Source organism: Micromys minutus (assembly GCF_963924665.1).
Source record: "Micromys minutus genome assembly, chromosome: 6".
NCBI lineage: Eukaryota > Metazoa > Chordata > Mammalia > Rodentia > Muridae > Micromys > Micromys minutus.
Genome location: NC_137975.1, coordinates 1,274,954 through 1,300,601, shown reverse-complemented (window position 1 = coordinate 1,300,601; position 25,648 = coordinate 1,274,954). Strand labels below are relative to the sequence as shown.

Below are 25,648 nucleotides of genomic sequence, written 5' to 3'. Positions count from 1 at the left end.
TAACACACAGACCTTACATTTTCCTTCCCTTCTGGAGACTCCTCCAGGCGATTAGCATCGCGTGAGACAGAGTTCGAGTTTGACCTGTCGGTAGTTCCCCATCTGACCCCTGCTCTTCACATCTTCACTTCCAAGTCGCTTGCTGAAGAATCAACAGGAGAAACAAACAGACAAACAAACAAAACACCCAATAAGAACAACAACAAAACCCCACAAACGTGTCACTCTTCAGGCATTTTAAGCCATTCACTTTGACTTTATGTAAAAATAAAATAAATACTTGCAAGGCAAAGGGATTGAACTGGATTCTAGTTTTTCAAAGTGTTTGCGATACTTTGACATGTAAAGGTGAAACAGGCATCTTTAATATCATTTTCTCCTTCCTCTTAGTCTGTTAAAGTGTTTTAAAGCAAGGCAGGCACTGAGAGTCTAAAGTCACTAAAAACGGTCATGTTGTTAATTGAGACTTTCACCTTTAATGACCACTCCCTGTTTCTATCTGGTGTCTTCCAAGGAATTTTACCTCCTGGTTCCTTTCCCTGTCTGTTCTTCGATCTCTCCCGTTTTCCTTCATCACTCACTGGAAGAGGTGGAGAGCAGACTCCATGGTCAAGAGCACTTGGTATTCTTGTAGAGAGACCGGGTTCAAGTCCTCACTCCCATCCGGTAGCTCCTACCCATCCTTCAGTGCAGTTCTCAAGAAACAGTGCCTTTTCTCACCTTGCACCAGGCACATGCAGTGGGTATACATGCATGTAGGCAAAATGTTCATACACATAAAATGATTGAAAATAAGATAGAAACATCTTTGGTAGAAGACTTACATGCCAAGCCTTAAATAACAATTTCTCCACCTACGACTTGACCTGATTTTTGCATAACCATCTGGGTGAGTGAGCGGGGAGTCACCAGTGTGGTGTATCTGCTTGTCTCCCATTTATCTTGCAGCTAAAATTAGGCTATTTGATTTTGACTCACTTTCAGAATTCAAATCTACAGTTTAGGGCTTGGCTCTTTTATCGGAGCCAAAGTACCTTTTAACCGGCAATCCTGGCCTACAGAATGAGCTTGAAGATGCATTGAATGAATGAATGAATGAATGAATGCATGAATGAATGTTTATCACCCACATGCTCCACATGCTCCCCCTTCCCATGTAGTTTTTATATTCCAGTGGGTTCACTTTACTTCCCCCTTCCAATAGTCTGGGAAATATATTTGAAAACACAAACACACAAACGGACCTGTCCAAAGGACTGGCCCAGTGTGGTGATAAATAGCCACGTTGCTTTCTGCATTTTATTTTCTGTCTTCATGTTCTCACTGAAGCTGTGTGTTTACTTCTGCTCCAGAGAATCTCTGGAAGCCATAGCTGTTCTAAATATGTTGATTTGCTTCTGGTTTGGCATCTCAAGCTCTGGAGAACTGTGTAGAGGAAAAGGACCAAATTTATGGGGCAGAACCACCCCAGTGCCTTTCTCTTATGCTTTCTGGCTGCCTTGCTCTTCCATAGCTCTTTGTGCTGTTCTAGAAAAGGCAACAGTCCCTGTTCTCCTGAGTGGGAGTTCACCTGCGCCATCAGAAGCTGTCTTATGTTGGGGATGTCAGCTAGACAGTCCGCTAATGCATTAATGATGAAGACCTCAGCCTGCCTGCTCAGCGTCAGCTCAGGGGCTGAGATGAATTTTTTGCAAAAGTTCTGGATCTTTATATGGCACACCTGCTCTGAGACTCACTCTCCTTGCCCAGTGTCACATGAGCTCTGTGGTAGAAATTTAAATTAAAACAATTCTAAAGGCCGTCTCATTTATTCAATTAGGACAAAATTAATAACGATCAATACAAACTGGGAGCAGGATTTCAAAGAGTCACTGAAGAGCACTGGTTATGTTATTTCATGCGACGACTGTGCAAAACAGGATATAATTGGATAAACTTATTTATTTGTAACTGTGAAGCAATGCTGGGCTTTATTACGCAAGCTCTAGGTGCTGACTGATATACCTTTCTGACCTTTACTCCCTGATCTTCCTTAAACATCTTCTCCTCACCTCCAGCACACAGCCATCTCTTTGCCACACCGGCCTGATGTTGATGTGCTGACAGCTAGAAGCTCGTCTGATCAGATCTGCTTGGCTATAAGACCGCCGCCTCTATCATCCTTTCTTTTCATAATTTATTTAAGTCTTCGATCATTTAAAGAAACCTCTTTTGTCCTCAGGTGCCAGGTTGGCCCTTGTCTTGCAGTGTAAGCAGGAGTAGTGGACACCTCCCATGGTCAGTGAGCACCATGCAAGTTATTCCTGAGGGCTTGGGTGCAGGCCAGCTCATTCTTACATGTGTTAAAGACCATGTCTATGAGCCTCATTCTCAGAATAACACAGGGCCTTAGGTGGAACTCCTGAGATTGAACTGCAGGGCACGGGACTTCTTCCTTCCTTAAACCCGGACTGTTGTATATGGTAGGGGTCGATTATAGCAGATAGCTCAGCCCATTCTGTTCTTTCCTCTGGTAGGTCTTCCTCTTGATCCCAGTCTTCTAGTTCTTGCCCTGGGGGATGCCCATTGCTTGGTGTTGGCTGAAAAGATATTTATATTTTCTTATTTCTGTGCCTCTCACACTTTGTCCAGCCCTTCTTCTCATGGAAATCTGCATTTGATGATCTCTCCTTTTTTCCCCTTAGGGACAAGATGTCATTAAGGCTGCATCTGACACAGTTAGATGAGCTGAGCTCAAGATCTGTCTCGGAAGGTTAGCTGTAGGTCAGAGGATAGCTTGCCTGACACATGTCTGGTCCTGTTGATTTCCTCAGATGTACTAAAATACGGTACTTATCGTATTGTGATGTAAGAGGTAAATGAAATGAAGCGGTATTGGGAAAGTTTGTTACGAACTGTCACTTAGAGTTATTGGTGGCTGCATTGGGAAGGTGGTGCTAAATAAAAATGCCCACCTTACCTATTATTGTGGCAACCTTATTTGACACATTCCGAAAGCAGAAAGAGAACATATTGCAATCCTTGGCCTCACGGTAGTTATGGTCTCATAGGAAAAGACAGATGTATCATTTCATACATACAGTAAATGTACAGGCAGTGTCATAAGATTATCAGAGGAGTCGGTGAACTCACAGAAGAGGGAACAATATCCATTTCTACTACTTGAGTGACTTAGTTAAGGACCAGCATAGTAGGAATAAGGTAACACAGCTCCTTTACACGTATCTCTCTCTTTATAGCTAAGGATACATAGCCATGACCCAAAGTGGACTCTTATGTGCTGTAAAAAGGTCTCTCTCTCTCTCTCTCTCTCTCTCTCTCTCTCTCTCTCTCTCTCTCTCTCTCTCTCTCTCTCTCTCTCTCCCTCTCCCTCTCCCTCTCCCTCTCCCTCTCCGTCTCTCTCTCTTTCTCTCTCCCTCCCTCCCTCCCTCCCTCCCTCCCTCCCTCCCTCTCTCTCTCTCTCTCTCTCTCTCTCTCCTCAGCCTGATTTCAGGATGCCCGGGCACTTTGGAGAAGATGGAGTTTCTGTCAGCAGCAGTATTCTCACGGTGCCTTTTCCAATAGAGTTTAGTGAACAGAATAAGCCAGACAATGTTTCTAATGTAGGCCAGTGAGGAGCTTGAATTTGTGCTCTTGGCACCATTACAGACCGGCAATGGTGTGCTATAGAGTCAGATGGCCGACATCCCTGTCACTGTGGAGTAGCTGGGTCCAGCAAGATGCTGTCCTTCCAGATGGATGAATTTCAGAGTGGGTTGCTTTATAAAAGGATTCCTTCTTGTTCACCTGTAATGGAAGGAAAGGCAGACTGTGTGTACAGAATACTAGCCTGTGATGTTCTGCTATGTGTTATCACATTTTGATTTATAACACTGCAGACTTACTGGAAGTAAACTAACATTTTATATTAACACAAAGGTAGGGACTGCGAGTTACATTTTTGTCCCCTTTTCTCCCATTGACTTCCATAGTGGACACTCCAGATCCTTATGTGGAACTCTTCATCTCTACAACGCCCGACAGCAGGAAGCGAACAAGACACTTCAACAATGATATTAACCCTGTGTGGAACGAGACCTTTGAGTTCATTTTGGATCCTAATCAGGAGAATGTTTTGGAGGTAAATGAACCATCTGGGGGTATGGACAGTGTTCACTCCCATGGAGAGAGACATCGAGTCTTCCTCACTGACTTCTTTCACCTCAAATTCCCATGGTTGCCTGTGAGATGGGTACCATGCCTGCTGAGCCCCTAGATGGTGGGTGGGGAGTTATGTGAGTATCCAGGTGGAACTTCAGGATCCATGTGCACATTGGAGGATGGAGTTTCTGTTCTAAAGGTGAAAATTCTTAAAAAAAAAAAAAAAAAAAAAAAAAAAAAACAGAATACAAATACTGTCCATTGCTCTTAAGGTCTATTTATAAAGTGGTTATATGGGTTTTCTGCATTGCTTTTACACATGGAGAGGTAACACTATTCTATTTTTGGAAATATTTGTCAGGTCAGCCGGGAATATGTAAAACTTATTGTTCTGAATAGAAATGTAGACTTGAGAGAGGAAAAAGTCAGCATTTCTGTGTGTTAATTATTGAGCCCTATAGGAATGTATGTATAGCTCATTGTTCTAGAATGGACCAAAATTAAAAACTAAACAAAACAACCACGAGAACTTTAAGGGAGTATGAAATATTTTTTTAAGAGAGATTTAAAATTATTTTGAGACAGGTTCTTGCTACATAGACCTGGAAGGACATGGAACCTGCTGTGTAGATGAGACTGGGCTCAGACTCAGTATCTGCCGTCCCTGACCCTTGATGCTGGTGTTAAAGGTCTCGAGCTACCTCACCTGGCCTAGAACTTTATATGTTGAACAAATTCTTTAGAAAATAGTTTATTTTAAAATCTTGTGTGTCGAGTGTTTGGACTGTATGTCTGTCTGTACACTATGTGCATACAAAGCCATGGAGGTGAGACAAGGACATTAGACTCCTTACAACTGGAAGTACAGACAGTGTGGCCTCCCATGTGGGTGTGGGGAATTGAACCCTGGCCCTCTGCAAGAATATCTAGTGCTTTTAACTGCTGCACCATAATTCTTGTCCTTTGTGATAGTGATAAACATTTTAGATAGTGCTTCTGAAGATTCCGGGAAACTACTTAGGTTCTGCTTGGCTTTGTAGATCACACTGATGGATGCCAATTACGTCATGGATGAAACTCTAGGTACAGCGACATTTCCTGTATCTTCTATGAAGGTGGGAGAGAAGAAAGAAGTCCCTTTTATTTTCAACCAAGTAAGTAGCAGCATAATCAATGTCTCTCTTCATGTTCCACATGCATAGATTTATTTCAAAAAGTTGGGCTTAATGTTTGGAAACTTATATTTCCTTATAGACCTTGTCTTTCGTTTTGACTGCTCTTTTGCCTCTTTCTTCACCTTGCTTGTCCTCTCTGGTCATTCTTTGTGGTGCTGTGGCTTAGACCCAGGGCCTTACACAGACAGGCCAGGTAAACACTCTGCGATTTAGCCATATCCATAGACATCTGTACTAAATAGTATCTTATTGTTAAATATATATGTATATATATATGTCTTAATTAAAGTGATAGATACTATAAGGCATTGATAGTTTGTTGTTTCAAATAATGACAGTAAAATTAAGCCTCAATTTTTAACTCCACTGGAGGGTCTGTTAGCATTTGGGCTAATAAGATGTTGCAAAATGCAAACTCTTTCAACATTGTGTGCTACTTTGTTGAAAATGTATTTATTACTACTATTACAAACACACATGTCTACTGTTGATATACTGCTGTCAATTAAGCATCTCTAAGGAAATAATTGTGTCTCAAATAATTAGGCCCCAATCGGTGAAAGGTCAGGAGGAGTAATGTTGGTTTCTTATTATCTTTGTCCTTCAAGAATTGTCACAATTTGGTAGTTATTTATGGATGAAAATTCAATGTTAGATGAATTATTTGTGCAGAACGAGCTCACTGTATCTTCGTACATGAGAAATACTTGAGAGGATTTAGGTGAGATGCTGACTGATGAGCTACCTGACCATTCTATCATGCCCAAGGAAAGTTTTTACTTCCCTTAGAACCACTCAGGTTCCTCTCCATAGCTCTCAGCTCCCCCGAGGTGCTTGTCCTATTGCAAGCTCAGAGACACCTTTTCCATTTCATCTCCCATGATAACATTCTGTGTCATTTTCTGTCAATAACTTACTCACACTGTCAAACTTAGCAATTTCCACTGGTACACAAAGCCATATATCCTAAAAAGTAAAACACTAATTCAGTGTGCCTGCAGAGTCTGTCCTGAATTACATGCACACTATGGGTGTGCACGCACAGTTAACTTGTAATCTCCAGGTTCCTTGTGTAGTCCACGTGATCTGACCATCCAGAGACTTTGATAACACACATCTATGCATTTCTCTGGGTATTTTTTCTACTCTGGAGGACGTCTGTTCTATGCAGTACCAAGAGATGCATGCCTTACATCCATGTGGATACCTTTTAACTTCATTCACTCATTTTATAAATATTTATCAAAAAAACTACAATGTATCAGCCATTGTGTTTGTATGAGTCATATAAAGAATAACACACAGAGTTCTTCCCTCACTTATCTTCCTCTGAGGTAGAGATGGTATTGGAGTGATAATAGAAAGTGTATGGAGGTGTGTGTGTGTGTGTTTGTAATAATAAGAAATCACCATTCATTGAGATACATATTAGTAAACTATGTATAGAGTTTGTCTTGTGAAAGGTGGCACCAGGTGCTTTGAACAGTTTGAACCATGAACATAGTGGTTAATACCTTGACATTTAAAACTATTCCATTAGGCCTTTAAATTCTTTATAATCTTCCTTTGTGACTCATCTTATTAGTCTGTAAAAATAGAGATAATATCTTATAAAGGAGTTATTGTGATAACTATACATACTAAAATACAATATAATGATTATGAAATGTAAATTTAGTTATAACTTGTTATACTTTGTTGCTTAAAATAAAAGCTATGTATCATCTGATAATTTAAATATTAAGATTATATAACACATTCTATATTGAGCATGCAATAATAATTAAAACATAAACAGTAAACATGCCATGTGCATGCACACCTGCAGTGCTGCCTAGAACGGTGTCTGGTACATGTTAAACATTATGTACGAATGTCTTTTGCTTTTGGTGCTGTTTGGGACTTGAGGAAAGGGTAGTATTTCAGGAGGCCGAGATATCGCCTTGAGCATTCTAGACATAAGCAACTGCAACAGTGCAGTCTTGAAGGAAGAAAGTTAAAGGTTTGCCAGGCCCACGGTGTGAGTGCTGGAGCAAAGACCATAGAGATGGTCAGCAACACCCGAAGGCTCTGCTGAGAGCTTTGGAAGCTTGGGTTAGCCTTTCTTGAAATAGTTCTTTTATACCTCAACCTCTGATCCAAGAACTGCGTAGGAAGAGATTATGAATAAAATATCTATTTATTTCCTCTCCTTCTGCCATTTTCATTATAATGTTAAGTTATATAACCCTTGAGCTCTGAAGAGAGTTTCTACATTCCTGAATTGAAAGTAGCTTACATAATTACCTCCTTTAGAGTGTCTGGAAAAATCGTCCAAAAAGCTTTTCTTCATGACTTTTCTCTCTGGAGTCCCTTGCAGTTTGTCCCGAATGTCAACCCTTCCAGTTGATGAGCTTGAGTCACCGGGCGAAGGGGAATTGGCTGGTGGAGTGAAGAGTCTGGGGTTCGTTTTTGGATCATGTGGGAGAGCCCCGTGGGAGCCTTCTCCTTCATTTCCTGAGATGGGACCTGCCCTAGGTGGGCGGCTCTCTGTCTGTAACACTCAGACATGTAAGAGAGACCGAGTCGCTAGGGAATGCTGGGAGATGGTTATGGCCTCATGATACAATCAGGAGAGCACTTGGCTTCGGTGGAAAAGCACGAAAATTACAAGCCAAGACATTACCAGTCATAGCTCTCTCAAACCTTTGGCGCCAGAACGTTGATGCTGACGCAGGCAGCGTGGAGTCCATGAGCCGGACACAGCTGCGAATCCACGGGAGCCTCCAGGTGGACCAGACACAGCGGCCAATCCACGGGAGCCTCCAGGTGGACCGGACACAGCTGCCAATCCACGGGAGCCTCCAGGTGGACCGGATACAGCTGCGAATCCACGGGAGCCTCCAGGTGGACTTGTGCTGTGCTGACTCCCAGGGAAAGCTCTGGCCATTTGACAGCAGAAACGGGATTTAGAGTCTGTAATATTGTTTGTATTGACATTGTTCTTCCAGATATTTGACTTGCCATTTGTTTTCTACGAGTCTCACTTTCCTCCTTAAAATGAGGGTTTAGAAAGCACGATTTCCAAACTCCTCCCTTACTTTGTTCCTTTGACTAAAATTCCAACAGTGCCTGCAATTCTTCCCATTTTACAGACATTAAAAGAATAAAATAGAACCAGCAAAGGTAAGACTTTCATCTGCATATTGTGTCATTTCAAAATTCTGACTTTTTTCAGTGGAAGGACAAGCTTCAGTGTGAGGAGAATGTGAGGTTTCCTGCATGCCTGATGCTCATTAGAGTCTGTGCCCAAGAACCAAATGATCCGTGTGAAAAGTAGTCATGTGTGCAGTGCCGAGTAATGTGTGAGGAGCCCCGTGACTTGCTTTGTGACAAACAGAAGCATATGACATGATGGGCAGTGTCCTTGTTCTAGAGACTCACATTCTCATGAGGATGCTTGCAAGGCCCCAGTGAGCAACCACATAATCACTCCCCAGGACCTTGTGATAGATACCAGGAAGAAAACTCCACAGAGCAACATAATAGTGCTGGGTGTGCTGGAACAATCAGGAGGCTGAGGCAGGGATATAATGAGTTTGGCTTACAAACCCATATCCTGTCTTCAAAAAGGAAAAATAAAGGGGTCTGTAGAGCTGCCTCAGTGAGTAAGGGCACCGGCGACCAAGCCTAGCAACTGGGTGACACATTTCACCAGGAATGACATGGTGGAGGGAGAGTTGTGACTTTTCTAAGTTATCCTATCACCTTCAGTTAAAAGTGCATGTGGTTTGTGTGGGAGACTGCATGTACACACACATATGTGCACACAGAAGAAATAGTTAAATATGAAACAACAGCAACAAAGCCACCATTCCCAAAGTAATTTGATGGTCTGATGGATAGCAGTTGGTGGACATCCTAAAGTTTATAGTTCATACAGCCATGGAAAAAGACTCTGTAAAGCAGTCTAATCTGCACCCTCCCCCAGCAGCAAGTTTTATTGTGACATTTTTCAAACATAAGAAGTTCAAATGTTTCGAGAGAAAACGAGCACATAGCTGCTGTCATGTTCGGTAGTTAACATACTCCTGTTACGTGTGCCTGCCCCACATTTCTTCATCTCTCCTTTCATCCATCGGTTATCTTCCTTTGATACATTTCTAAGCGGATGGCAGATGACAGTGTGCTTGACTGCTAAGCACTTCAGTATTAAGAGACACTCTGGAATTACATAGGATCATTTTAAGTGTCACATGCCTAGTACAGAAAATGTGTGCATAGAGCTAAAGGAATAAGCTGTTCATTTATTCACCCATTTATTTCACAAGCACTGTCTAGTTTGGTCATTAATTTTCTGCTGTGTTTGTTCGCCGCCCATAGCTCCTTCTATTCACAAGCAGCCACTGAACACCTAGTAATGTGGAGTTACTTCTTGGCCACTGATTTTAGCCTTGAGGAAACAAACAAGTGTCCTTGTCTTTCTGCAGCTAATATTCTGCATAGTAAAGCAGATGAAGCACAATTAAAACCAGAGAGGGATGTTCCTGTTAGTAGTGAGAACAAATGAAATGCTACACACACCACGGAAAAAGAATAAAGGGATTTGTGTATGTGTGTAGTGGATGGGGTAGAACATGCCATCCTAGAAGGTGTGACTGAGAAAGGAATCTTAGCCACTGAGGGCAGAAGATATCCCAGGTAGAAAGACCCTCCTATGCTTTCAATGTGTCTTCCTGGGATCCCAGGGTTGGGAATGTGTGGCAGTGTTGATGGGTGGTAGATAGCAGACTTTAAGATGTGGGGCTTAGTAGGAGTTGTGTCATTGTGGGTGTTGTCTTTTGAAGGGATTGATGTTGGCAGTTCTTGGGGCTTAAGGATTTGTTAAAAGGACACAACTGGTACCTCCATGTGTTTTGGTTTTCTGCCTTTGACATAATCTCTGGTAGTTCAAATTGTTGCCATACCATCTGTCATGAGGCTTTCCTGGGACAACCTCATGTGGACTTTCAGCCTTTATAATTATCTAAACAATGCACACCCATGAAGGTGGTGGTATTTTTCTAATAGCATACATAACTTCTATGATTGTAATAACAGAAACCTGACCAAAGCAGTCTAGGAGCCCAGACTGCTTGGAGAAGGGGTTGGCTCCAGTACAGAAAGGAAAGAATAGAGAGAAAGGCAAGACTAGGTCTAAAAGGGAATAAAGATGGTGGCTTCCAGCCCTTTTGGATCACTTGTGCATCAAAGGCTAAGCTTACCCTTGAAACAAAGGTGTGGCTGTGATGCATTACTAAAGGGGTAGAGGACAATTCTCATCAGAATTACCCGCGGAAATGCCTGAGGGAAGCCATCATCTTGGATTGGCACAGTTAACTCAAGAACAAGTTTCTGAGTAAGGACAATGAAGAGAGTGTTGATGCATAAAGGAAGAACAGATACGGGCTGGGGGAGGCGGGGTCTCAGGACTCAGAAGCACTTAGATTTGAGATGCAAGAATGGACACAGCATCTTCCAGTACGAGTAGTGACGCAGAGCAGGTTTGTGCCCACATAACAGGAAATCAAGAGCAAACAAGGTTAGGCTCTTTCCAAAGAAGGGGTCAACATGGTCAAAGTTACCAAGAAAAGATACCTGGTGTTGAGATGCATGTCTAAAGGGTGGATGCCCTAAGGGAACAGTGTTTCCCTGAAAAGTAACTAGAGTGGGAATGGAAGGTTGCAGACACAAGGGTAGCCTCTTTGTCATCAGCTCTGATGTGTAACAGTTGAGTCAAGCAATTTCTTAGTAGGGGTGAGGGCTGCTGAGTTGGAAAATAGGAACTGCTGTTTGAGGTTTTCCCCTAGAGCCTCAAATTTATCAGTTTCAGATAAATTTGGGTCTCCAGGTTTTGGTGCAACGGGCATTTTTCAAGTTAAGATTAGGCTGTATTGCGGTAGTCAGAACTTAGAGAGTCAGCTTTCTCCTGAGAGCAGTACAATAGTTGGCCAAGAGCAGCTGGGACAGCCTCAGCCTCAGAGCCAGGGGGCTTCTCCTTATTGGAGGTTATGGCTTGTGACTAGTTAACTTGAGTGATTGTAGACTCTTAGTTTTTACCTCATACCCTCTTCGAGGAAGCAGAGTTACATCAAATACCCACATTTTAGAATTTTGGTTATGATTAAGCAGGTTAATACTGGGTATGTATTAATATACCAATCACCAGATAAATGTTAGATAGTCTCATTATAATTGTAATTGACCAGATTCAACTAAATGTGAATCATGTGCTTCATGAATCTGACTTAGTTGGATAGTAAACGTATTTGTTGTTATTGATGTGAAGAAACTCATTATTTAAACACAGATAGAGTTGAATTCAGAAGCCATTTGTTTGAAAATGATTCAGAATACTCTAGCCAGTCGTTCCTGAATATATCAAACACAGTTTTTAGGTTATAATAGATAATTTTGGTTCAAAAGATCTAGGTCAGTGGTTCTCAGCCTTCCTAATGCTGAGACCATTTAATATAGTTCCTTATGTTGTAGTGACCTCAACCATAAAACTCTTTGATTTTTACTTCATAAACGTAATTTGTTTGAATTGTAATTTGGCAGTGTAGAGACGGATCAGAGATTAAAAGTGCTGGCTGTTCTTCTAAAACTCCTGAGGTCAGATTCCAATAACCATATAGTGGCTTGTAACCATCTATAATGTAATATCTGTGTTTTCAGATGATCTTATATGACCTCTGTAAAGTTTAGCCCCCAAAATGGCCATGGTCCACTTGTCTGGATCCTCCAGAAGTTATTTGGATGCGTATAAACTAGCCCACTTGAAACAAACCATAAAAACGCTGCAGTTTGGAAGCCAGACAGAAATTATACTTCATTATTTTCCTGGATAAAGTAAGTTTGTTTTGGACAATACTGCAGCCCTCTGGTTTACACTATGTTTTAATTTTCCGTCTTTATTTGGAAGTTAGCATTATTGCTTTAAAATAGCCATGCTTCATACTTCTGTGGCCACTGTCTAATTTTGGCTGATTGCTTTCGTTGTTGCTTAGTCATGATTCTGCCTTGAAATGAATTCTGTAGAAGAGATAACGGCAGAACATAGAAACAATGGGAGCTTTGAGCATGAGTTCAGGATGTTAAGTTTGCGTCAGGGTGATTTCATTGAGGAACTATGTCTCCGGTGAAGTCAGAGAATCTAGATAAGTTTAAGAGAAGGTAGAGTTTGGAGGAAAATCAAGGTACTACAGAGGCCCCAGGTCATGGTGTTCAGCATGATTCTGTCTTCACAGTGTGTGGAGCAGTGATCCATTTACTAGAAGTCATACTTTTAAATTTATGAATTCTTATTTTTCCCTTTCTGTTATTTTTTTAAAATAAACCCCAGAGATAGAAACCTGGATTTAGGCATGTTAGGCAAGATTTTCACCACTGAGCTGGAGCCACAGATTAAAAAATTTGCTGTTTTGTTTTGCTAACAGTCGCAGTAAGTTGATAGTACTCCCATCCAACTATCCCATCAATAACAGATCCAACATTTTACAGGGCACTCTTCTGCTAATGCAAAGTGAGCTGGTAAGTTAGGTGCATTCTATGCATTTGATTTATACTTCCTTTGTCCTAATAGGTTTATCAGTGCACAATTTCATATCAGTGGCATCACGTGGCGAACAGTCTAAAAAAATCACTGGATAAGATGGTGTGCTGGAGAGTTTAATGTCAACTTGACGTAAACTTAAGTCATCTGAGTGGAGGTGATTTCAGTTAAGAGAATGCACCCATAAAATTAGACTCTAAGCATATATATAGGGCATTTTTTAAATTAGTGAAGGATGGCAGAGAGCACAGCCCATTGTGGTTAGGGTCATCTCTGGACTGGTGGTTCTGGTCTAAGAAACTTGGTTGAGCAAGCCAGTAAGCCAGTAAGCAGCACTCTTCCATGGCCGCTCAGCTTCCACCTCCAGGTTCTTGTCCTACCTGAGTTCCTGCCTTGGTTTCCTTTAGTGATGAACTGTTACCTGAAAGTATAAGCTGAAGTAAACCCTTTCCTCCCCAAGTTGCTTTTGATGATCATGTTTCATTACAACAGCAGTAACCCTAAGACAGATGTCAAGGACACCAGACAGTCATCTATGCACAGTAAAGTCCAAATGAAGGTCAAACAATTCCTGGTTTTAAGAAACAATACGTTTTATTTTAGACTACCAGCAATAGACACTGTGGTGAAGTGAATCATTTTGTATCTTCACAATAGATGACAGGGTATTTTAGAATATTCCTTTATTCTTGCTGCTCCAGTATGTTCTATGAAGGAAGTACAACATAGACAATTACAAACTATACTATAATACCTAGCCACAGTTGTTTAAATAATTTTGTTTATGTGAAAGGCTAAAAACTTGGGAATTGCTTCTCTGGTACTAATGAAATTAGTAAAGTTTTACGGGCAAAAGCTAGAGAGACCACAGAGACAAAAGTGGCTTCTTGACAGTGTGCTGAGGAGCCTGAGTTATTGTATGAAAGCTACTTATTGGGTCTTCATAATTCCCACTGATGGCCACATTTGTTAAAAGGTGGAGTTGAGGAATTTTGAGGTCCTAGAGTATGAAGAGACACAAGCCACTGGGAAAATAGTGTAGGCTCTTCATTGTACAAATCTTTAAAGGTTGCTGAGGGTATACACTGGATGGCAGTTGTCCTGAGTATACCCTCAGTATAAGAGAAGATTCTTGGTAGGAAATACTAATTTTATGTTAGTCAAGTTTTCTATGATAGAGATGCTCTTTTTGTGTGTCCCCTTGTGCCTGTGACCCTGTTTGCACAGGCGGAGCTGCAGTCCCCACTCGATGTTCGGAGTGCCCTTTCTTGTCACGGTCATAGTTTTGCTTTTCACAGAGTAGAGTTACAGGTATGGTGTGGAAATATGACTCTGTTAAAGTGTCTCTAAACTTTAAAATTTTCATTTTATTATCTTGCATGAGTCAGGCAAATACAAACACACTTAAAGTATCATTGCTGTTCCTTTGGCGGATGCACACAGTTCCTGAGTCAGCATGGTCGCCATTTGCCTTTGTCTGCCTAGAAGAGATGAGGAAAAACAGACCAGGGATCAGAGTTCAAATTAATGATTTACTGACAGGAAACAAATATTAAAGTATGAACATAGTGTGTTATAAAACACTTGAAAAAGTCTTTGCCAATTGGAAATCTTTGTTTGACTATGTGGACCTTTAAATTATAATAGTTTAAAAATATCTCTTTGTTACCAGACACTATATTTGCCTTTTTAGTTTCATTCTTTTTGACATATTTAAGGAACCAGCAGCTTAGGCACATGAGAAATTATGTTAAAGTCTGAAATGCTGGTTTATACAATAGTTTCTCTATTTCAATCCCCTTTGCTCTCTCTGACTGAACACATTCCTGGGGAGATGTCAAAATTCTTCATTACCGAACGCATAATTGATGTTGTCTGCTTGTTACATCTCTGATTCAGAGAGCAGGAGTTGGAGTTCCGGTTTGTTCTGAAAGGGCCAATGTTGGGGTGATGCCTCAGAGATTTGGTCCCCTTCTGTCTAATGTAGTGTGTGGGAAGAAGCTTCAGCCATTGTCTAACGCCTCACAGGAAGTGCATATTTTTGTTGTTTTAGACATGTTCTAGGTAGAAGATGCAGAGTCCATGCATATCAGGTTTCATGGCAAGTCTGAACATAGTACACTGAGTGCGGAGGCAGCTAAGACTTCCTTCTGATCCTCTGTGATCTGCTTGGGCAACACCAGGAAGTTAGGGGCTGACCCATGACGACAGCTGTAGCAACGCATCCTGAAATGTTCCAGATGACAGAAACATCCTGTGCCTGCTTTTATGCTGCCTTTGCCTCAAGAGCCTTGTCTTCTATCTAGGATCAGAATATCTTAAAAGGAACATGGACAGATAAAGTATTCTCCTGGGAACACAAATATTGCCCAAAATGTGGCATACCCAAATTAATTTTGTTTCTTAAGTCAGTGGAACAGTGAGGCACTAGATACCTTCAAGCTTTGAGTCTTTTAATAATGAAGTTTCTTCAGGAATAGTCAGTTGGAAATTCAGCATTTTATTACCTAGTCTCATGAGGTACACTTTGCAATGGCACATTAGAGTTTATTTTCTGTCCATTTATACATGAAGATTTGGCCCTTTGGAGAGAAATACTCTCAGTCTAGTACTATATTAATAGCAACTTTCATGTATTTTTTGAAAAAACAGAATATACAGCCAAGTATGATGGGGCAAGGCCATAATTCCCAAACACTGGGGCTAAGGAGAAATTACTATTCTAGGTCAGCCTAGATAATAAAGTGAGACCTTGTCTCAACCAACAACGCCTAATACCTGCAACAACTATAAAACAGAATCTGTTTTTCCTATGCCTGATTTATCTTTCTAAATATCCTGGATAAAATCATTCAGTATAAAAATTTTCCAAATCCCCTTTTGGAAAGATTTAAGTAGAAATTTCAAAATGTGATATTAGGCATAATATCCTGGGGTATAGTCTAGGCAATACTCCCATTGATAGATAATTATTATTTTAAAACCTATCAGTTTGACAAATATTGAACCACAATTCATATATAGTTCCTTTTGTCCTAGAATTTTTGGAATGTTTGTAATCAGCTATAGAAGTAATATTTACGTCTTTCATGAATTAAGATTTGTAAAATTAGGCAGAAGAAATGTTCTAAAGGTCAGACCATCCCATGATTTTAGAGATTTTATATTTTTCAAAAGTGTAAGATTGTTGGGTGTAACTTCACACACATGAGCATGAACAAATGTTCATTTGAATTGATTATGTATTATTATCTTTTACTTATAAAGTTTCTCCCAAGAATCATTTATGAACTTATCTTAGATCTTTAAGAAAGCTCCTGCTGTTTTGGCTTCTTCCTATACCATGAACCCAGAAGTTAGCAAATCTAATGTCTGCTAGCATTGTTGATGATTCTAAACCCATGCCCTACATGTTTCTAAAAGTATTTTGTGGTTCTATTGGGTAGTAACGATTGAGCAGCCACCCCAGCCTGTGTTCTTATGGTAACTGTACAGTAAAAGTAATGACATGACCTTAAAATGATACAACAACTTTCAGGATGCTTTCCCATTAGCTCTTATGACAATCACAAGGGACATTATTTGGTACTGATGGAGTCAGCACTAATGTCAGAGGTCATTCAGTACAGCAGAGACTTACTCTCTGCAAGGTACCTCTTCATAAAGTTTGTCTCTATGGGTATTAGGTACTCCCTTTAAGTTAAAAAAGAGTTGTCTGATTAACCCGATACCATTTGGTTGGGTCTCAAGTGATCTTGAGAAAATAAATCCTGGGTTCCCCACATTGCATTAGAGGACATTTCTTAGAGCCTACCAGGTACCCAGTAGCCATGAGTATTCCATGTCCTGACCCATTGCTTGTTAGACACATATATAGCTTCCTCCAAGGCTTCCTTTTATTTCTTTGTCATGCTGGATGTTGCATCTACTGCCTTCAGCAACTCGCAAACAGTACACTCAACAGGAGTGTGCCATATTTTATTTTAATTTTTTGACTTTTTTACTAATCCTTTGTGAGTTTCATGTCATGCACCTCAGTCCCATTGGTCTTCCTGTCCCTTTGTATCTATCCTTCTCCCTTGCAACCTCCCCCTCAAAAGAAAATAAAAGAACAGAAAAATAAAACAAAGCATAGAAAACATCCTGTAATGGAAGCTGTAGCATGTCAGTGTGTCCCACAGCAAACCCCTGTGTCTACACATCTTCACTTGCAAACGTTCATTGCAGTGAGTCATTGGTCTGGTTTGGTGTCTGGCTTCTGCCAGATCCTCCTCAGGCCTCCTCTTGGTTTTGTTTGGAAATCTTGTTCTTTCCCTCTGTTATGGAGATCCTGCAGCTTCAGGTCATCTGGACCATACCTTGCAAACACTACAACAGTACACAGATGATGCAGATTTTGGAATGGGCCAAGTCAAAACCTGGATCTGCCACTGGGTTGTAGTTGAGCTGGTCAGCCCTCTGGCTCTCCCAAATCTGTACGTCTAGGTCAAACTCCCCAGCACAGCCCTGGATAGCCTACCCAATGCTGATATCTTCCTCTGTCATTATCTAGGGGTTGGCTTGCCTGTTTCTGTGTAACAAACGTCAGTTCAACAGGGCTGCGCAGTTGAGGCATGGTGCCCACTCTCACAAATATTGCAGGTTTCAAGGGGTTGGGCCAGCTCTCCCTCTGAGGCTGGCTCAGCTGTGCCTTCACCATCATGGCAAGCTTCACTGTGTTGTCTAGGCAGGAAGCAGAACCTGCTCTCTCAAATGATGCTGGTGAGGCGCAGATCTGACTCCCCAACTCTTGGAACCCCAGGGCCAACTCTCCAGCCATTTTTCACGTTTTATGGAACTGAGTACTTTACTTCAATGTAGGAAGACAATTTCACTAATATGTATGTATATGTGTGTGTGTTAAATGCATTTTAAATATTTCTCTCCATTTCCACTCTCATTCCCTTCCGATCCTGCTGCACACCTCTACCTCCTCCTCCTACGTCTTCCTGCTCTCACCCTTTGTCTTTTTGTTTGTTTTTATGGTGCACTGAGTTTAATAGGCGTCGCTTGCATGATCATGGTTAAGAGTTTATTCACTGAAGCATGGGTAACTTACCAGTGGCTACTGCAAAAGATGGTTTTCCAACCATTACCTGCTAGTAACTCTTCAAGGAGGGGTGGAGCATCATGAGTCTCTCTCCTGTCTGTGATGGAGTATTGGGGGCGTCCCACCTTGTGAAGGGCATAAGATGAGTAGCCATAACCTCTGTGAGTTCATAAATACAGTGGCCATGACATGTACAGAATACAGTGTATCATAGCATGCCTACCTCTCCTCTGCCTCTTACATTCGTTCCAACCCCCTTTGGATGTTTCCTGAGCCTTGTGGTGGGTAATAAAGATGCTCTATTTTGGGATAAATGCCCAACACAGTCAATTATGTATAGGGCTTTTGCTAGATATATGTCTCTCTGCATTAGCTGTTGCCCACTGCAAACGGAAGCTTTTCTGACCAAGGCTGCAGAGCACTAATCCATGAGTATAAGCAGATATTTATAAGGCAGTTGGACAGCATGTTTACTTAGTTAAACAGCTGTCATAGATTTCACCCATGGGCGAACAGGTTTACAGGATGAGGCATGAATTCCCTTCTGTGGCTCATGTCTCAAATCCAACCAGAAAGCAGTTGATTACCACTACAACAGCCCTGCTACTAACCAGGCAGAGGCGACTCTAATACTTGCTGACGTGGTTTATTGTGTATATAACTAACAAAAATGGACAGATGTATCTCTATAGACAGATCTGCATGGAACTTTCACTTTTCCTTTTTCTTTGTTTAATCTGTTACTCAAAATTTACTTCGACTTGATATAAACAAATTTTATATCAAGCAATCTGTTTTATTACCTCATCTAGTTAATATTTATCTTTTATAGGTCACTGAAATGATTCTGGAAATGTCTCTTGAAGTTTGGTAAGTTTATTTATTAAATCAGATGAAGAATATTACATTATATTACTAAAAAATAATTGACGTCCAAAATAATTCCTGAAATTTTTAATATATAGCAGTATCATTATAATCTCCTTCAGCTATCTACTTATTTAAAAAATCTGAGTGGTAGAGTTGAACATTCTTTTCTTAGTTATCCACAGTGTGGAAGCTGGGTAATATTTTTCGGAATAAGAGCTTGTTTCCAAGGGCTCTCCTTCTAGTAATGTGTCTATTCCCATGAATATAATTACAGTTGTTAAAGCTACTTCCCATTATTGATTGGCTACCTACATGTGTAATAATTTCTCCCAATGCATTATGCATGATGTAGTTTTTAGCAGGGCATAAGATTTTAAGAAACTGTTGCTACTTGTATTCAAAAGAAAGGTTATAAATACAGGGGTTTCAATGTTCTGTAGATGTCCCTACATTTGTGGGCATCTGGAGTTCTGTTATTTGATGTTATTTTCTTTTTGAGGGAGTCCTCCTTTAGACAAGGGGATTTATCAAGACAATAGTTATGGAAAAAATGTTCCCTGGGAGTCAAGCACTCTGTGCTGTTAGTATTGTAATGTTAGCATGGCAGGGGATCAGGGACAGGGAAGAACTCCTGACCGTGTAACTTTGTCACATACTGAACCAAAGGCCACTTCTGAAAGTCTTTACACTGCTAATGTACAATGTGAGGAGGCCACTATTTTCCTGCTGTTAGAAAACACTATGGCCAAGACAATTTTTAAAAGAAAGACTGCTTGGGATTGAAGGTTCCAAAAGATTTAGAGTTCATGATGGTGGAGCAGAGGTAGCAGGTAGTAGGAGATGTGACCAGCAGCTAAGAGCTCATATCTCCATCTACAAAGAAAATGTAGAAGGCACACTGGGAGTGCCATGAAAATGCAGACCCTGTCCCCAGTGACGGGCTTTTCAGAGCATCATACCTCCTAATGTTCTCTGTACAGACACTGAATGAGGAGCAGCTATTCAAGTGCCCAGGACTTAAGAGGGTTACCTCACTTAAACCATTATGCAGTGTATTTGAGGACTCTTGTTTTATCTAAATATCACTGGGATTTTTATTTTTGAGAAGACATTTTTAATTTCTTCACATTTGAATACATATTGTTAATCCTTTCCCCCCTCTATTTTGAATTCAGTGTTAAATCATTGCTCGCCATTAGGACACACTGGCTTAAGACAACCCTCGTATTGTGTTCCTGTTTAAGTAGCTGTCTTGAAAATGGCTTGAGAAAAGCAGTCAGTTGGCATGTGTTAATGCACTTTTGGGGAGCACAGGGAGGTAGATGCTCCTGGGAAGCCTGGGTCATTGCCTTCTCTGTTTTCTACCATAGCTCCTGCCCAGACCTGCGGTTCAGCATGGCACTGTGCGATCAGGAGAAAACATTCAGGCAGCAGAGGAAAGAGAACATAAAAGAGAACATGAAGAAACTTTTGGGTCCGAAAAAGAGTGAGGGGCTTTATTCCACACGTGACGTGAGTCTGGAAATTTTAAATATTATTACATTTTAATGATGATCTTCTAGTGTTTTCTCCAAATATATCCCTCAATATGGACGTTACTTCTTCAACTTTTGTAGTGGGATAAGTGGTTCAAAGACAAAAGTTGAGGTAGGTCCAACTGAATACTGATCATATTTGGTAAGAGTTAGCAGCCATAATAATTATTTCTTATTTATTGGTTATTTTATTCATTGACATTTCAAATGATATCCCTCTTCCTGGTTTCCCCTTCACGAACCCCTCATCCCCTGCTTCTGTCAGAGTGCTCCCTTACTCACCTCCTCCCACCTCACCACTCTAGCATTCCCTACACTGGGGCATCGAGCCTCCAGGACCAAAGGCCTTCCCTCCCCATGGTGCCCAATAAGGCCATCCTCTGCTACATATGCAGCTAGAGCCATGGGTACTCTTTGGTTGGTGATTTAGTCCCTGGAAACTCTGTGGGGTCTGGTTGGTTGATATTGTTGTTCTTCCTATGTGGTTCGCAAACCCCTTCAGGTCTTTAAATCCTTTCCCCTAACTCCTCCATTGGGATTCCCATGCTCAGTCTGATGGTTGGCTTAGAGCATCTGCATCTGTATTTGTCGACAGAGCCTCTCAGGAGACAGCTATCAGGTTCCTGTCAGCAAGCGCTTCTTAGCATCAGCAATAGTGTCTGGGTTTGGTGCCTGCTAATGGGATGGATCTTTAGTTGGGGCAGTCTCTGGATGGCCTTTCCTTCAGTCTCTGCTCCACTCTTTGCCCCTGTATTTCCTTTACAGAGGAGAAATTCTGGGTTAATATTTTGGAGATGGATAGGTGGGCCCATCTCTCAACCGGGGGTCCATGCCTAACCACTGGATACGGTCTCTACAGGTTCTATCCTTTTTGTTGGGTATTTCAACCACCTTTTTTCCAGTTCGCTTTTGGAAACCTCTTGCTTCCATGGCGTCTGGGACTTTCTAGTGGCTTCCCCCGGCTCCCCATCCCCCCACTACTATGTAACTCCCTCTAGTTTCCTGACCCACTGTACTGCTCTGTCTGCTCCAACACCGGATCCTGTTTCCCTTTTCCCTCTCCCTCTTTTCTCCCTCCCAGTTGCCTCTTTCTCTCTACCTCCTGTGATTAGTTTGTTCCCCCTTCTAAGTAGGACTGAAGCATCCACCCTTTGGTCTTCCTTCTTGAGCTTCATATGGTCTGTGAAATGTATCATGAATATTCCAAGCTTTTTTCCTAATGTCCTGTTCTCAGTGAGTACATACCATATTTGGTTTTTTTGTGACTGCATCACCTCACTCAGGATGATATTTTATAGTTCCATTCATTTGCTTAAAAATTTCATGAAGTCATTGTGTTTGATAACTGAGTAGTACTCCATTGTGTAAATGTTATCACACCTTTTTTGTATCCATTCTTCTGTTGAGGGACATCTGGGTTATTTCCAACTTTTGGCTATTATAAGTATGGCTGCTATGAACATGGTGGAGCATGTGTCCTTGTTATATGTTGGAGCATTTTCTGAGTATATTCCCAGGAGTAGTTTACCTGATTTCCAGAGTAGTTGTACCAGTTTGCAACCCCATCAGTAATGGAGGAATGTTCCTTTTTCTTTACATCCTTGCCAGGGTCTGCTGTCACCTGATTTTTTGTTCTTAGCCATTCTGACTGGTATGAGGTAGAATCTCAGGGTTGTTTTGATTTGAATTTCCCTGGAGACTTAGAATGTTGAGCATTTCATTAGGTGCTTCTTGGTCATTCAATATTCCTCAGTTGAGAATCCTTTGTTTAGCTCTATGCTCCACTTCTAATAGAATTATTTGATTCTCTGACTCTTAACTTCTTGAGCTCTTTGAATATATTGGATATTAGCCCTCCATTGGATGTGGAGTTGGTAAAGATCTTTTCCCAGTCTGTTGGTTGCTGTTTTGTTCTTCTGACAGTGTCCTTTACAATGTTATGAGATTACATTTGTCTACAGTAATTATTCCTAATTTCACTTTCACAAGTGTTAATTCCAGAGAAAAGCTGAGCAGAAAATACAGAAATTCCCCTAATGTTCCAATCATACATGTGATGTCTGTCATAGTCCAGTCTTAGAGTTCTCTAGAGAAACAGAACCAAAGGTGTGTGTGTGTGTGTGTGTGTGTGTGTGTGTGTGTGTGTGTGTGTGTGTTTAATATGGCATTTATCTCCTACACATTATGGAATCTATGAAATCCTGTGATGTGCTATCTCAATGGTAGAAAGCCGGAGAATAAAGGATACAATTCAACCTGAATTCAAAAAAATGAATGCAATAATTATGAGTCAAGGGCTGTAGCCCTAAGAATAAGGATGGCTTGGGTAGGGAGATCATGCTTTTGATATCATGTCTCAGAAACCCAAGGCCTGAGAACCCATTGGGATAGGTATGCAAGGGCAAGCACAGATGGGTCCATATGGACCTGTGTCTGTTCACAAAGAGGACAGAAGGGATATTCTTTATTTAGTCCACTGATTTTAACACTACACGTCTTGGAAACCACCCCCTTAAACACATGCAGAAATACTATTAGCCTGTTGCCTGCGTATCCCTGGACTCAGTGCAGCTAACACAAATTTATCAAAAGGTACCATCACATTCTTGATGTTAATCCTCCTATCAGAATGGTAGACTTGTTACCATCAATAAACCTGCAGCTGATGCAAAATTGATAAAGTCCAGTTTATGTAAGGGTTTGTAATTAATGTACACTGTATGGGTTTTGACAAATGTATAGTGACCCATGTCTACAGACTCAGGGGAGATTCTTTTGTTGTATTGAAAACCCATTGTCTTCTACCTCCATAGTTCTTCCCCTCACATAACCTCTGACATCCACTAGTCTTTATTCTGGAAGTCAGATAATGTGAAGTCTTTTAAAACTGGATTGTTTTATACAATAATAAAGTAAATATCAGATTGTTCCACATCTTCTCATGGTTTAGTAGCTTCTTTCCTTTCTAGGATTGAGCAACGCCCACTGGGTGGATATAACACAATTTCTCTTCTCTAATACAGGTTTGGGTGTCTTGTCTATAGTGTGTCAGCTCACCTTGTTTGTGTAGCTCCCTTGGAGTTAGGAAGAGACCCCCTGGGACTTGAGTTACAGAGACTTGTGAGCTGCCATGTGGATTCTGGCAATTGAAACCAGGCCCAATGGAAGAGCAGCCAGTGCTTTTAACTGCTGAGCCATCTCTCCAGTCCCAGGACAGTTTTTTTTTTTTTTTTTTTTTTTTTTTTAAGTAAGGCATATAAGCACTAATTCTTTTAGAAATATCATCTCCAAGAGATGAACACAGAAATAAAGTTTTCTTAACTAGCTTTCTAACATTCTTTAGCTGGACTGAGTTGCATATTAAAAAAAGAGATAAAAAATGTTTATACTACAGAGCAATGAGCTTCAAAAATTAACAAAGTAGTCAAAAATGAGTTCTGTGTAACAAGGGTTCAGAATAAAAGAATAGAGTAATTATTTAGAGTATAATATTTGAATTTTAGTTTAACGTTTTTGCTTAAGTTACAGTGAATATTCAGTTAAAATTTATATAACACTTTTAGGGCCATTTATCATTCATTTGCCTGTGTGTTTCTTCATCTGTTTGTCTGTCTGTCTGTCTGTCTGTCTGTCTATCTATCTATCTATCTATCTATCTATCTATCTATCTATCTATCTATCTACCATCCTCATCATCTACTTAATATACCCTGTATCCCTCTTTTTCTCTCCATTCTATCTGTCTTTCTCTGTGGAATCTATAAAGATAAATTACTGAAGTGATGAAGTCTCCTGTTAGTGGTTGATCGGAAATTCTTGGTTTATTTCCATTAGCATTTTCTATTACCTGAATCTCTCTCTCTCTCTCTCTCTCTCTCTCTCTCTCTCTCTCTCTCTCTCTCTCTCTCTCTCTCACACACACACACACACACACACACACACACACACACACACCCCAGAATTTCAATATAAATGAGAATTCCTAACTTAGTAAAGGTGCCAGATGAGCACCCATGTGCCCGTAGATAGCAGGTTTCCAGCTATGTTGTCAGAGAACCATGGGATGGGGAGCCAGGTGCTGATGTTGGAGTACCTTTGATTTCAGTGGAATCAACTCAACAGTAAGATGCAGTCGTACCACTGAGGGATTTCTGTCAGAAGTAAATGAAGGGGAGAAGTGAAGCCTCCATTTAATGGTTTATTTTTAAAAATTCAGAAAACAAATTCTCTTTAAACGTGCATCTTCTTGGTGGCCTGACAAACCTCTTGAAGAATTTATGATAGGTTATTATGTTTGGTTATTAGTACTTGAAGAAACAGCAGTCTTAGCATATTACTCATTTTGTTTCATTTTCTCCATTTGCATAAACTATGCACTATAAAGTGTAGGTAACAAGTCTTTCACCAGCAGTTTTCCCACTGCCTTTTGTTTCTGTCTTTGGTATGGTTAGACCATTAGATCCTAGAAATCATATTTCAAGTTGTTCTGGTTCCTGTCATATTTCACTGATTGTGACTTTGTGCTAGCTCCGGGAGGCATGGGTGGCAAGGGTGGCTTCCTTACTTGGTGACTTTAAAGTCTTGCTTGACAGACCTAATGATGGGAGGAGATGTGGAGGGATGCTGGAGTGGGTGGGAAGGTGAGAGAATACTGACCTGGCCATGTGGAAGGAGAGTGCTGGGATGAAGGGATGCTTCTCTACCTTCATGGTCATCCTTACTTCTCAGAAGAGCCTGACTGACATTCCCAGGCTTCCAGTCTAGCTGCTGTCTAGTGATTTGCAAAAATTTTTAATTTTACTTCAGCTCTCTCCTCATTCCATTTACAGCTAGATCACTTGTCTCCTAATCAAAAACAAGTAAAAGTCAAGAGCTAAGAGTTTCATAAATCTTTCCTCTTCTAATTTTTGTCCATAAGATTGACACGCACAGCCTGTGCCTTTCTCTCCTCTTTCTCTCCTACTTTAAGAAGGGAATTTCCTTTCCTTTCAAATGCAAATCCACATCAGATTGCAAGCTTTTCCTAGGAACTAGGATGTGTTAATTATGCATCCATGGGCTCCTCCCCATAGATGTTATCAGCTTCCACATGAGTATGAATACTTTCTACAAGACTGTACACGTGCTCTTCACGGCCCATTTTGCACCTTCTGGTGTGTCCAGTGTCTGCCTTCACTGGTCTATTGCATCATTTCCCCCAGAGAGGCTGGAAATGTCTCATGCTTTCTTTCCCAGCTACACAGCTGCTGAGGTCCTCCTGGCATTG

General features: G+C 40.9%; 1 protein-coding gene across 1 annotated transcript in view; it reads left to right on the top strand.

Moving 5' to 3' along the window:
• The window catches only part of PLA2G4A (phospholipase A2 group IVA), a 143,802-nt gene that overhangs the window by 61,871 nt on the left and 56,283 nt on the right, over nucleotides 1-25,648 (top strand). Inside the window, exons 4-7 of the mRNA XM_080917585.1 lie at nucleotides 3,972-4,120; nucleotides 5,181-5,294; nucleotides 18,810-18,847; nucleotides 20,218-20,359. Of these exons, the coding sequence (XP_080773711.1) occupies nucleotides 3,972-4,120; nucleotides 5,181-5,294; nucleotides 18,810-18,847; nucleotides 20,218-20,359 (443 nt within the window). The remainder of the gene's footprint in view (nucleotides 1-3,971; nucleotides 4,121-5,180; nucleotides 5,295-18,809; nucleotides 18,848-20,217; nucleotides 20,360-25,648) is intronic.